We start from the raw sequence: 15491 nt of genomic DNA on the forward strand, positions 1-15491 counted from the left end.
ATAATGTCAACAGCAGCAATGAATGGTACAACGGGAGGAAAATTAGTTATGAGTAGGAAAGTAGGGCTGAGTGAGTTAGTGTAAATGGTTCACGAACAAGGTTAATTTTATCAGAATCGACAGCAAACCAAACAATAATTCAAACATTTGTACCGACATCATAAGCATATGATAAAGAGGTTCAAAATGACTCTGAGCACTATGGGACTTAACTTCTGAGGTCATCAGTCCCCTAGAACTTAAAACTACTAAAACCTAACTAACCTATGGACATCACACACATCCATGCCCGAGGCAGGATTCGAACCTGCGACCGTAGCGGTCGCGTGGATCCAGACTGTAGCGCCTAGAACTGCTCTGCCACTCCGACGGGCTAAAGAGGTACAGAAAGTATATGAGGGTACTGAACAGGTAAATCAGTATGTGATAGAAGATGATAATCTAGAAACCATGGGGACTGGAACACGATAGCACGGGAAAGAAAGGAAGAAAGAGTTATGAGAGAATATGGACTTGGTTGTAGAAATCAGAGGGGAGGAAAACTAACCCGGTTATTCAATAAATTTACTGTTTACTTATCACTAAGGGGGAGATTTACTTGGAAATGGCAGGGAGACACGGAAATGTTCCAGCTGGATTACACCATAGTCAGACATAGACCCGAAATCAAGTGTTAGACTAATTCGTCCAGGAACAGATATAGACTCGGATTATAATTTAGTAATTATGAAGAGGAAACTGAAGTTTAAGAAAATCGTACCGAAGCATGAGTGAGGAAGGAAGTGGGACACTGAAATACTGAGGTACTACTTCCTGCTGCAACATGAGAGAATGCGACGCAACATATTAACACTGTGGCTTACAGTTAGAGAAGTACGGCAAGGTTGGAAAATAAATTCTTCCTGCAGTTGTCTGTATCTAATTGCTGAGATACCTGACACATAATATTTGAGGATCTCTCTCACTGAAATGGCAGGAATTATGAGTGGACTAAGGCAACATTTACTGACAAATCTGATCAGAAAGAAAGGCGGTCGACAACTGGTATTTCAACCAGAGGTCGCCGAAACATACACATTATTGTGATCATACAACTAGGGGATTTCATCTACCATTATGGTGACATAAATCAATAGCTTCCAGAATACTATCTCTATTTGACGGCGTAAAGAAATATGTAAGTTAAATGGCCCTGAAAAATACAAGTTGAAGCATATCCTTTTGTTTTAGATATGTTTACCGACAAGGAAATCGAATCACCTGAATATAGTGAAAGTGCATGGTGAGAGGTACTTTTTATCAGATTAGCTTCTCCCAGCCCTCTTCCATTCAGAATAGGGGAGAGGAAATAACAACTTCTATGAAGGCGGCTTCTAATATTAGCAGCTAGATGACTCATTTCAGGTCGACGACGGGCGTGGAGTACCTCGTACACCGCTTCGGGCGGTCCATAGCTGACGCAAGCATTATTTATGGCGACCAGTCCGTCAGCCATCGACACATGGAGTAAAGAAGTAGCCCCGCGCTAGGCATGGAGCTTTTTCATATTCAGGTCTCCGCGGCTCAATCTGCTTCCGTGCTTCTGTGATGCCAGTGGCAGCGATTCTTGATGCGTTGGCAGAGTCCACTTGCAGCTTCTTGCGAAAGTATGCCCATACAGCTTCGCCCTTCTTTCCTTTGCTATGGCATCTTCCCAGTCTTTGGCCAAATTTTTCTGCTGATCCGGCCACATGTTTTCGACTGCCGAACGACCTATTTAACAAGTTCTGAGACAGAAATATGCTTGTATAGGGTACTTAGTAATCAGTTGTACAAAAGTAATCTTTAATTATGAAAACGGTAAGTAAGTTAAGAAACATTTGGTGCAGCACTGAATGCAATACATCTTCAAGTTCTGTTCCCGCCAACCGCTGTTAGTTCCCGATCATTCCGCTAGGGGGCATCAGCGAATGAGTTATTCCAACAGTCACCATGGGGTCATATAACGGTGAAGAGTGTACAGAGCGTTGTTTATGGTTTCGTGAATCCAGATAATCCCGATGGATTTCTGTGTATGAGGTTACGTTGAAGACAGAGTGTTTATTCCTCTGCTTCAGGGAAACGACGAAGCTGCGACAACGGACAACGCAAGCATTTGCCACCATACATCACGACTTGCTTCATAGGGTTTGGCAGGAAACTGATTACAGATGGAACACTTGTCGTGTTATAAGAGGTAGCCACACTGACCGTTTGTAAATAAAACATGAAGATGTAACTGCATTCAGTGCTGTATCAGACATTATTTACCTTTTACACAATTAAAGGTTAGTTTTGTATAACTAATTTATAAACATCCTGTATATTAAATACTGCATCTTCATAGTTTATAATATCTTAGCAACTGAATTAGGTTTGTCTTCACAGTAAAGAGTCCATGGAATGATGTTAACATTTGAATGTGAAAGTGTTAAGTGATGCTGATGTGCTTATTGTTGTGCTCTGCGCGAGACGAACAAATTCCCGGTTAAAATGTAAGTAATACACTAATGAAATGATTTACACATGCACCTCACCTAATGCGCTAAAATAAATATGTGTTTCTGTTCAGGATTATATTTCAGTAAATGACCTCATTGGCACACCCGATAAGCAAATCAGAGTAATGTAGTGTATATGTAATTGTAAAGCTTCTGATCATTGCAGCATGCTGCCTAAACCCGTCGTGCTCAGTGAATGTTAGTAAAAACTGACTGAAGCAGCGAATACAATCACAAACCCGAAACTATTCGTTATAAAGTGGATAAATTTAAGGCGTAATAAACGCCTGCTTGTCCTCCCCCCCCCCCCACCCCCCCCCCCCCCCCCCTTAGGACTTAAACAGACGTAATTAATTCTCGTGATCCCCAGGTGAGAAACGTCACAGAACCTTTCTCGAATATTAGTTCATTAAATATTCTGAATGAGATTTTGCGAGAATAGATTCATATCTAACCTGCTTGAACACCTCTGATCTCTGGCACACATTACTAAGAACTGTACCCACCTGCCATGACCCCAGCGTCAACTAATTCCTTTCTCCTTTACAATCAGACGTGCTTGGCAAGAACTCTAAAGGAAGAAAAATCAGGGTTTAAAGTACCGCCGACGATGGAGTCATAGGCCACAAGTTCCGTGCACTGAAGGATGGATGAGGACATCGGTCACGTGCTTCTAAAAGAAAACAATTCAATATTCGCCTGAATCGAGCCACAAAAAAAACTCAAATCTGTGCAGTCGGAGGTCTGAACCACCGTTTTTCGGATTTGCGTCCAGCAACATCGCCAGTCCCATTAATATGGCCACCACGAAACTCAGGACTTACTACGAGAGACAACTCATTCTGGGAATAAGTAAGTCTTAACACTGATGCAACTCTAATGAATAGCGCGAGAATGTTGAGGAAGCCTTTCGAAACATAACTCCTGAGATGTTAGACAAGACGTAAAGGAGCACATAGAGACATTTACATCTTTCTGTAAAGCACGACTACTCACGTACAGATTCACTGTATACACACTGAGGTGACTAAAGCCACGGTATGCCTGCTCAGACATCCTTTCTCCCGGGATGGTGCAGCAGCTCGACATGTGAGGGCCTCAACAAGTCGTTGGAAGTCCCCCGCAGAAATACTCAGTCATGCTGCCTCTGTAGCCGTCCATAATTGCTGAAGTATTATCGGTACAGGATTTTATGCACGAAATGGACCTCTCGATTATGTCCCATAAATATTCTACAGGATTCAAGTCTGGGGATATAGGTGACCAAACTATTCACTCGAATTGTCAACAATATTCTTCAAATCAATCGACAACCATCGCGGTCCGTTGACATGATGCATTGTCATCCACAAAAATTCCAATGTTGTTTGCTGCAAATGATCTCCTAGTAGACGAACATGACAACTTGTAGTCAATGACTGGTTCAGTTGGACCAGAGGACTCAGCACATTTGGTATAAACACAGCCGACACCATTATGGAGCCACCTACAGCTTTCACAGTGCCTTGTTGACAACCTGGGTCCATGCTTTCGTGGGGTCTGCACCGTCAGTTCTTACCAGTTGAAATCGGGACTCATCTCACCAGGCCATGGCTTTCCAGTCGTCTATTGTCCAACCGACATGGTCACGCGCCCATGAGATGTCGTACTGTTAGCAAAGGCATTCGTGTCGATCGCCTGCTGCCATAGTCCATTAACAACGCCACAGTGTCGTAACGGATACGTTCGTCGTAATCCCCCTTTTTTGCTGTTATTACAAACACTACGGGTTGTCTTTTAGCAGTAACAACTCTACGCAAATTCCGCTACTCTCAATCGTTTAGCGAAGGCCGTCGACCACTGCCATGCCCGTGGCGAGAGATAATGCCTGCAATTTGCTGATCTCGGCACTTTCTTGACACTGTGGATATCGGAGTATTGAACTCCCTGACGATCTCCGAAATGGGATGTTCTATGCGTCTGGCTCCAACTACTATTCCGCGTTCAGAGTCTGTTAATTACCGCAGTGCGGCCATAACCTTTTCACATCAATCACTTGAGTACAAATGACACCTCCGCCAATACACTGCTCTTTTATACTTCTTGTACGCGATATTGCAGCCATATGTCTCGACTTTTGTCACCTCGGTGTATAATTTTTACATGTAAGAACTCCAACGTACAGTACACTTTTTTTCACCCAGAGTTACGGAGAGTTCTCGGTCATACTGTAGTTGTTGTATACCATGGAAAGTAACAACTGCAAAAAATCGTTTCTGAAAAGTAGTAATTTGTTAACACTCAATAAGGAATGGGTCTGGAGTGTAACGTTGTACGGAAGTATAAATGGACGATAAGCAATCCAGACAAGAGAAGAAGAGCAGCCTTTGAAGATGTAAGGCTACAGAAGAATGCCTGCTACATCGAACAACTGAAAAGGAGGTACTGAATCTAAATGAGGAGATAAGAAATATTTTACATAACTGGTCTAAAATAATGGATCAATCAGCAGAACATATCTTAAGACTTCAAAGTATCGCCAAATTGGCAATGGACAGAAATTTGGGGGTAAAATTTTTGGAGGAAGACGAAGGCTCAATAGATTCAAATGAATGTGGTTTGCAGTAGCTTTGCAGACACGAATAGGCTTGTAGACATTAAACCAGCATGGAGAGTTGCATCAAAGCAGGTCACCAAAAGCCTTCGTAATCACGAAATGAGTGCTGGAACCCAATGTGAAAAGACGTCGCATTCTTGGAGCTAAACGTAAATGCTGTGGCTCACCTGCAGTCTGCTCTCAGAGGGTTGTACGCCGTAGTGCCGCTACATGTAGCACTTTGAGAAACTCCGCCGGCCGCAGTGCAGATGTGGTACGTCTGGCAGTCGTACGGGTCAGGGAAGGATCCGACGCTGTTGCACGGAAACCTACTTGCGGCGACTGGAGGGTGGCACTCGGAGTCCTCTTCTGCAACGCAGGCGGCCTGCTCTGCGCTGCACCTCGTACTGCCGGTGGTGGGGCACGTTGCCACCACCGTAGGAGTGTACCCACCAGTAGTATTGCCTAAACACACCATCACCTGCGCAAACAGAGTAACAAACATTCAGGAAGTGTAACAAATTGAGAAAGTGGCAGCAGTTATTGCTTAGTTTTGCCCATCTACATCTACATGATTACTCTGCAATTCACATTTAAGTGCTTGGCAGAGGGTTCATCGAACACAATCATACTATCTCTCTACCATTCCACTCCCGAACAGCGCGCGGGAAAAACGAACACCTAAACCTTTCTGTTCGAGCTCTGATTTCTCTTATTTTATTTTGATGATCATTCCTACCTATGCAGGTTGGGCTCAACAAAATATTTTCGCATTCGGAAGAGAAAGTTGGTGACTGAAATTTCGTAAATAGATCTCGCCGCGACGAAAAACGTCTTTGCTTTAATGACTTCCATCCCAACTCGCGTATCATATCTGCCACACTCTCTCCCCTATTATGTGATAATACGAAACGAGCTGCCCTTTTTTGCACCCTTTCGATGTCCTCCGTCAATCCCACCTGATAAGGATCCCACACCGCGCAGCAATATTCTAACAGTGGACGAACGAGTGTAGTGTAAGCTGTCTCTTTAGTGGACTTGTTGCATCTTCTAAGTGTCCTGCCAATGAAACGCAGCCTTTGGCTCGCTTTCCCCACAATATTATCTATGTGGTCTTTCCAATTGACGTTGTTCGTAATTTTTACACCCAGGTACTTAGTTGAATTGACAGCGTTGAGAATTATACTATTTATCGAGTAATCGAATTCCAATGGATTTATTTTGGAACTCATGTGGATCACTTCACACTTTTCGTTATTTAGCGTCAACTGCCACCTGCCACACCATACAGCAATCTTTTCTAAATCGCTTTGCAACTGATACTGGTCTTCGGATGTCCTTACTAGACGGTAAGTTACAGCATCATCTGCGAACAACCTAAGAGAACTGCTCAGATTGTCACCCAGGTCATTTATATAGATCAGGAACGGCAGAGGTCCCAGGACGCTTCCCTGGGGAACACCTGCTATCACCCCTGCTATCGATGATTTGCCCTCTATTACTACGAACTGCGACCTTGCTGACAGGAAATCACGAATCCAGTCGCACAACTGAGACGATACCCCATAGGCCCGCAGCTTGATTAGAAGTCGCTTGTGAGGAACAGTGTCAAAAGCTTTCCGGAAATCTAGAAATACAGAATCAACTTGAGATCCCCTGTCGATAGCGGTCATTACTTCGTGCGAATAAAGAGCTAGCTGCGTTGCACAAGAGCGATGTTTTCTCAAACCATGCTGATTACGTATCAATAGATCGTTCCCTTCGAGGTGATTCACAATGTTTGAATGCAGTATATGCTCCAAAACCCTACTGCAAACCGACGTCAATGATATAGGTCTGTAGTTCGATGGATTACTCCTACTACCCTTCTTAAACATTGGCGCGACCTGCGCAATTTTCCAATCTGTAGGTAGAGATCTATTGGTGAGCGACCGGTTGTATATGATTGCTAAGTAGGGAGCTATTGTATCAGCGTAATCTGAAAGGAACCTAATCGGTATACAATCTGGACCTGAAGACTTGCCCGTATCAAGCGATTTGAGATGCTTCGCAACCCCTAAGGTATCTACTTCTAAGTAACTCATGCTAGCAGCTGTTCGCGTTTCAAAGTCTGTAATATTCCATTCGTCTTCCCTGGTGAAGGAATTTTGGAAAACTGCGTTCAATAACTCCGCTGTAACGGCACAGTCGTCGGTAACAGTACCATCGGCACTGCCCAGCGAAGGTATTGACTGCGTCTTGCAGCTTGTGTACTTTACATACGACCAGAATTTCTTAGGATTTTCTACCAAATTTCGAGACAATGTTTCGTTGTGGAACCTATTAAAGGCATCTCGCATTGAAGTCCGTGCCAAATTTCACGCATCTGTAAATTTTAGCCAATCTTCGGGATTTCGCGTTCTTCTGAACTTCGCATGCTTTTTCCGTTGCCTCTGCAACAGCCTTCGGACCTGTTTTGTGTACCATGGGGGATCAGTTCCATCTCTTACCAATTTATGAGGTACGAATCTCTCAATTGCACAAGCACAAGCACATATTCCAACACACGAGCACAACAAAACTGATTTTCTCCTTAAAAATAAAAAAAAGGGAAGAAGAAAAGAGTGGGAGATTGTAGTCTGGGAATGACGTATTTCAAACCTGCTTTCGGTTACCCGTACAAGATATACACAGATACCGTAATGCTCTTCACATGATTTTTGGGTTGTTAATTTCAAGTAAATCGCGGCCGATTGTCACTCCTGTTCTTGTTCAGCTGATTAGGAAGCAGTCCTAGATCAAACTGTTTGGGTGATCGACGTAACAAGTGATTGGGAAGTAAGGGCTTATTTGAATTTTGCCTCATTTTGCCATGTGACTGCTGGCAGCCGTGGTTTTTTCATGTTTGTTATCTGCGATCCTTCCCTCTAGTAGCCTGATAGCTTTTGTGTGGTGAGTATCGTTGTTTGATGTTTATTTTCGTCATGGAGCAGATGACAACTGAACACGTAACCAAGTGATAAAAATCTATTACAAAAACAGTGAAAGTCCCACGACAACCGTTCGTGAATTGCGTGTGACACTGGGATGTACTGCTGCTCCAGCCGAATCATCAGGTTTGCTCTAAGGGTCGTTGGTCGACAATCGGAGAACGAGAACTCCACAGAAAGAATAATTTCCTCAGATGAGGCGCACTTCCACCTCAGTTAATAAGCAGAACTGCAGGATTTTGCGTAATGAAAATCCTTGAGTGACTGTGAAAGATGAGATATATCCACAGCTGTGTGGTGTGAGTTCTGAGGAAGGAGGAGTAATCGACCTGTACTTTTTTAAAAATGAAGAAGAGCTGCCGTCTCTGTAAACGGCGAACTGCCAAGAAGGGGACTTCGGGCCAATAGTGGCATACACACATGAATAAGCTATGGATACTGCCCCCTCCAGTACGACAACGTCCGTGTTCACAGGAATGCACAATTTGGTTCCTCGACTGACGAACATCCAGGCTCCACCGCGGACACTCAATCATACAGATATATCTGAGACTGTACGGTAAAATGGATTAGTGCAGGAATCAACGTCCGCGTAATTTGGTAGCTCTATGGCATCCATTCATCGATGAGTGTCTTCAGCTGAATATGGCATAACTGAAGGAACTTATGGACTTTCTTCCTAGCCCAGCTGAAGCCATTATCAAAGCTAGAGTCGGTGTTACAAGCTGTTAGCGGTGTGATGTCTCCTGGAACTGATTAATTGTTAGTCCTGTATTTTTATTTTGTGTATATGCACCAATGGAACTTGAGTTAGAACTTGATTTTGTTGCAACTTTCATATAAAGGATGAACAGCAGAAAATAGAATATTAACAAAGGCAAATGAAGGATATAAACAGTTAGATCAACGGGAGAGTTGCCATTAGTTTTATTTTTTCGATTACACTGGTACTTACAACGTGAAAGTAAAATCAGAGAATTAGTGAAGGTGCACCTAGGTGATTTTTTGGAAGCTCTATCTTTATCTGATTTGCTGTCCTACTGATTTTTCGAGCTAAGAAGAAGGCTGAGAAATGTTCAATTTTCTCAAGGACTCGATCCGATCCCATTGTCGATGATGGCAATGTAACTCAGGTTCCCGTTGCGGCTGACAGCACTAATCTCCCCTCAATTTACATATAATCTTTCACAGCTGCCGATTCTACGTGGTGTCTGTTCTTACGGAGAGACACCGCACATTCATATAACTGATAAGCCTAGCTGAGAAATGGATCCCCTCTACACAAATACATCCGACCTCCTGCCGGAAACTCTGAGTAGCGAACGGGGGTATAATGGACAGCGACTGAAATTACTTCATTACGAAAGTATTTTCAAAACTAAATGTTGAAAATTTATATTTGCCTTCTCTGTCAGAAATTTTACAATATGCGTGTTTCACTGTTTTTGGAAAATCAGTCCCTAAGCGGGTGAAATAGAGGATAAAAAATGTTGAGAAAATATTTCGTTACATTAAAAAATATTTGAAGCTAAATCTATGAAAACTCGTATTTCACTTCTGTGATAGATATAAAAGAATATGTATTAGAGGATGAAAGTTTCTATGTAAATATCAGCATAAGAATCTAAAAGGCATGATTAACAAAACCCTTGGTGTCCACTTACCACAGTCGCTTTTTGGTTGGAAAAGACCATGCTTCAACCGAGCGAGGTGGCGCAGTGGTTAGACACTGGACTCGCATTCGGGAGGACGACGGTTCAATCCCGCGTCCGGCCATCCTGATTTAGGTTTTCCGTGATTTCCCTAAATCGCTCCAGGCAAATGCCGGGATGGTTCCTTTGAAAGGGCACGGCCGACTTCCTTCCCTAATCCGATGAGACCGATGACCTCGCTGTCTGGTCTCCTTCCCCAAAACCAACCAACCAACCAACCATGCTTAAAGACCTTAATCAGCGTGAAAAGCTTAGAAGGTGTTGCACTTTCTGAACAACATAAAAACTCACGAATCTGATTAAAAAAGAAATCTGTGCAGATCACACAGTCTACGTGCATGAAGCAGAGCGTGCTAAGCTAGGTTCGAATCCTGCCTTGGGCATGGATGTGTGTGATGTCCTTAGGTTAGTTAGGTTTAAGTAGTTCTAGGTTCTAGGGGACTGATGACCTCAGCAGTTAAATCCCATAGTGCTCAGAGCCATTTGAACCATTTTTTTTAGCTAACCTAGTCTTCCCTAGTTATATGGGATTGTGGGTTTATTAAGAACACAAAAGTTAAAATGTATTGCGTTATTTTCAAATGAGGCTACTCTTATGTTTTTAGAAGCCCGTTGACCGTGATATAAAAAGAATCTGAGAAATTTGCAATCATGGTCACAGGTCATTTGAATATAGTCGGTTTCGGCTTTATTGCCATCATAAGGTCTTAAAAAAGCGGTGCTGTAAATTGGAAACTGGTCTGAACACAAAAATTCAACTGAAACATGAAGTTCACGACTACGGGTAATGCTAATGGTTCCCAGATATTTTTTGGTCTATGTAATCTTTTTTGTTTTCTCGGCGATATTGGCTCTTCGTGTGCTTTCGGATGGTCAACCGAATTGTTGATTTTACTTCAAGCACTATATTTCGACGACCGACCTAGCCACCTTCCCCAGCTTCTCCGAGCTGTATCGCTGTGCTCACTCGCTGCCTGGGGTCCAACCACACTGTAATGTATTGCTAGTATCGCGCCGCTAGTACGACACCTGGTTCCCGCTACGCCGTTTGGTTCTCATTTGTCTTTCAGAGTTCCCAGCGTTTTCCAATTCCAGTAGATGACATGATCGATGGAACCTTGATAAAGGGAGCGCTGGACCCAAAGCCTTGCTTTACTGGAAATCCCCGTCTCGGCATATCAGGTTTCTGATATTTGCATTTCGATACACTCCTCACTTACGCTGTCCCAGAACCATGGCTTCTACATCCCGATACTCGTCTCCTCGTATTTCGTTTCATGAATATATCCAGATAGTGGCCGGTGATCACTGATTTCTTTGGTTCTTTTATTTGGGTGTATCACTGATGTTCGTTGCACCACTGTTCTTTTGTTCTAGTAGTGTGGGTCACGTAATACATGGTGCGTCACATATCATAGTGTACACACCCGGCTTTCGGAGATCTAGACCGTCTTTAACATTACAGAGAAGACATTTTGTTTTTGTTTTTTTCCTTTTGACAAGATTGAAGTAAATTGTGAGTCATGTTTACATAGGAGTCTAGCGATCTTTCAGAGATCTGGCCGGCATAAAACAGATAAGCGATTCTTAGTTTCTCCTTGTTTAGTAATTTCTTTCACAGACGTTGTTAATTTTCGCTATAATGCCCACTCAGTTCGTCGCTATGGGTACCCATTGCTACAGAATACTATTCGTTGGTACTGTAACACTTGACGAGATTCCTTAGAGTATACACAGATTGTGCTCGCGCGAAAACGTGGAGACATAGGACAGCGTCTGTGATTTTTCTGTATAAGTTATGACTCAGGGATCAAAGTGTTCTTCTGTTAATTAACATGCCGAGGAAATGTGGCTGGCCGTCTGTTCAAGTCACCTCGTAAATTTTATATTAGAGCGGGTAAAGTTTTTTCGTTGCATGTGGCCACACCACAAATGCGTCGTCCATGCATCGGTACAAAATCTTTGGTCCAAATTGGCGGATTCTATGGCGTTTGCTCCATATTGTTCCATGTGGTATTGCTAATGGCCTTCGCGCAGCAAGATAGATGCAATTCGAAAGTTAAAACCATCGCAGAGATGCTTATCTCGCGGAACTGAGCTACTGAGCTACAGCAGGTAAGAATTACACCCCAGTTTATGTCAGTATGACTAATAATGTGAAAAATACAGATTTCGCAAATTAGTAGTGTCATCGCAAAAAGAACTGACGCGTGAGGCCCATAGCGCAGAAGACTACAAGTGACGCGGCCGCCCCTTTCACACAGCGGAATAGACTCGCCCAGCGCTCAGGACGAGAATCTCTCCCTTCACATGGGCCAAGTTATTTTATGCGGACTTTACCCCTTGCGACACCGTCAGAAAAATCAAACTCACCTGCTTACAGTCGGTGCTGCAGATAACCTTACCAGGCGCTGTGCAGACTACATGTGGATTGAATATGTACGACGTCGGCACGTCGGTGACGTCCGGGCTGGCATAGGCGGCACTCAGCAGCTGCAACAAAGAATGGTAGGAGGTCTACATTGTGTATCATAACAACCCACAACAATTGCAGTATCGTTGACAGGTCGGTCACTGAAATGATATTCAATGTATGGTTCCGATACCTTTTGTTACTGTCAACTGGGAAAAAAATTCCTAGCTTTTATAGACCTATGAACTATGCATCATGCAATATTTAACATGCTTTGTACACAGACTAATTACATTTTCATTTGTAACAGCCTCAAATTTCTTTGTTATACCAACACAAAATGTTGAAGTTATTAAAAACAAGTAGCAGTTAGATTTAATTAACTCTCCTATTCTTAAGGCTGCATGTTACTTCGGACATCGTCAAATGCATGACTGTTGTGGATATAGTCACGCTGAAACAACAATCAAGCCCAAATACGAAGCTAGTTTGTCAGTAACTTAGAACTGAAAGTAAGCTTATCACTGACACAAATGTCCGGCTGAAAAAAATTGAAAACATTCAACAGCCTAGATCGAATAAATACTTCTTTATTTGAGACAGTTGGTTTCGACAGACTTTGTTGTCATCTTCAGGTCATAAAAACCTTTTTGTTGTGAAACGTGTTGATTTTACGTTGGACCATACGCCAACATGACAACTTGGCATGAGGTCCAACGTAAAATGAACACGTTTCACAACAAAAAGATTTTTATGACCTGAATAAAACAGCAAAGTCTGTCGCAACCGGATGTCTTAAATAAATATTGATGCAATCTAAGCTGTTGATTGTTTTCAGCAAGTAAAACACATCTCTCCTTCGGTATTCTCAAGATGAGAAAATTCAAGCCAGAACAGAAGCGCACCCGCTGATAGAGTGTGCAGCTTATACCCAAGGAATATTCCATGATGCTAGTATTTATACAAGTATCGAATATTCCAGAATATACAAACATTACAGACATATATTGTTCAAATGGTTCAAATGGGTCTGAGCACTATGGGACTTAACTTCTGAGGTTATCAGTCCCCTAGAACTTAGAACTACTTAATTTGAAGTTAATTCCAGAAATGATAAATACTAAATAACAAATCATTGTTGGACGTCTGCTTTGAAGTGGCGACTCGCAATATAATAACCAGCAATGCTAACCACTATGCCACCTTGTGTGCGCCAAAGCTTGTGGCATTGTTCCCTCTTCAGCAGAAACAGCAACTTGCTGATTCAAAAATTGTCCTTGGTGGAACTTAATATTGTTAGTAGTCCTCCATCCAGCAGCGATGACTTATCCTGCGTTTTGGTCATGTTGTTAGTATGATGAGCATCGAAGGTAGCCCCTCCCGTCAAAGATTTGCAGTTGTAGAATAGGTCTTCAGTTTCCTTGAACCTCCAACCGTCGATCTGCATCTCTGGACTGTAGTACGGCTTCATACAGAGGACATGGACGACGTCTTTAGTCTTATTGATTATCATAATCCTCGACTTCATTTCTGATTTCTGACAAGAGAAAATGATGCGATACGTCATGTTAGTAACTTTTCCGATTATGCGAATTTCCATACAAGCGTAAAAATTCAAACCAAGTCGCCTGGGCTGTGTCTCACTGTTCGGTGCTAGGCTCTGGCTGCTACTTCCTTTGCGTCCAGGGTCTGTACGCAAACCAACTGTTTGCTTCTTCGGTGCTGGCGATGGAATGTTTCACGTAGCCATACTATCATCCGATTGAAATGGAAACAGTGCATCCTCTGTCGTTTTGGCCTTATGGCCTTGGTGCAGAAAGAACGGTGTGATGCTGTAGTGTCTTGCTTCACGGTGTTTTGTGAGAATCTCATAACGGGCAGTGTTGTGTCCCTATGTCTTTGCTCCACATCAGCATACATCAAGACCATGTCTACCAGTATTTTATTAAAGAATTCTGTGAGGCCATTCGTCTGTGGATGGTGGGCAGTTATCGTCGAGTGTCGATGTCACAAACCGAAATTACCTCTGGTACTAGTCTCGACAGGAAAACTTTCCAGCGAGCAGAGATCATCACACAGCATGCTCCATGATTCAAAATAATGACTTCTACAGGAAACTATCCAATTTCCAGAGCTTTCGCACTCAGCTCAGCTTTAGTGATAGCATACCTGGTGAGGTAGTCATTGCAGAACACTACCCATCGATTCACGTTTGTCGACTTTGGCAACTTGGCCAAGAGAAGGAAGGGCACTGCTGCATGGGGATTTGTAAGCGATATTGCAGAGGTAATTTCAGCGTATGCTTCCATCTTTGACATTCCTTATAGTGGCTTACATAATGTCTAACGGTTTCGTAGCGACCTCGCCTTTGATAACCTTCATCTGATTCGTCTACACGAATCCCTAGTGACCATATCTTGGAATGTTATAGAGAAACTTCACGGTAGCTAGCCAAAGATGAGCTTGGATGATGAGCAACTGTTTACGCCCCATTGGATCATAGTTTCTCTTATACAATGCTCCATTAAGTAATAGGCATTCTCCTTTGGTCAGTTCTTTCTGCAATGTTTTCGACAGTGCTGGATCTTTGTTCAATGGCCATATAATGGAGCAATGACTGAGATTTCATCCGTGCTGTTGTATTCTGCTAAATGATTCCTTAAAAATCAGTAAGCTTCCTTGTGTTTGCGTCCACTTTCGTATCCCACTGTGACGAAGTATTCCCAGACTCAAAGTGCCCATTTTGCCAGTCGACCTGATGGACGCTTTAGGCTAGTCACTCAGCAGAGAGAATGGCGGTCCGTCACAGCAGAGAATGGTTTGCCAAGAAAATACATCCATCTCTTGTTAATGGTCCAGACAATTGCAAGAAACTCTATCTTGGTTACACAGTAGTTCATCTCCGACTTAAGAGATTAATTTGGCAACATAAGCTACCGTCTATGCAGCACCTTTCTGCATTTGTACTAGAATTGCCTCTTTTCCAAAACCACTAGCATCGGTGAGAATTTCTGTCTTGCCATTCTCGTCACATAATGCTAGAACAGGAGCAAATTTTAGCCCCTCCTTAATATGAATCGTAGGTAGTACAAGATAATCCTAGAAAACTTTCTGCATTACATATGTGCTGCGGAGTCGTAAAATCTGTGACTGCTGTTATTTCCTGCGGACTGGAACAGACTTCATCATATATGAAGGTAGTAATTGTTCTCGAAAGAACAGATACCACTGATGACCGTGCAGCTTCTCTAGAATAAATGATAATTCATTGAAAGCCGCAGCTGCCGACAGGTGTTGTTGATA

At 42.8% G+C, this 15491-nt stretch overlaps 1 protein-coding gene across 1 annotated transcript in view; it reads right to left on the reverse strand.

Moving 5' to 3' along the window:
• LOC124613437 overlaps window positions 1-15491 on the reverse strand; it is a 50763-nt gene that overhangs the window by 21761 nt on the left and 13511 nt on the right. Inside the window, exons 2-3 of the mRNA XM_047142139.1 lie at window positions 12149-12268; window positions 5283-5575 (exon numbers count right to left, since the gene is read on the reverse strand). Of these exons, the coding sequence (XP_046998095.1) occupies window positions 5283-5575; window positions 12149-12268 (413 nt within the window). The remainder of the gene's footprint in view (window positions 1-5282; window positions 5576-12148; window positions 12269-15491) is intronic.

Source organism: Schistocerca americana, chromosome 4, assembly GCF_021461395.2.
Source record: "Schistocerca americana isolate TAMUIC-IGC-003095 chromosome 4, iqSchAmer2.1, whole genome shotgun sequence".
NCBI lineage: Eukaryota > Metazoa > Arthropoda > Insecta > Orthoptera > Acrididae > Schistocerca > Schistocerca americana.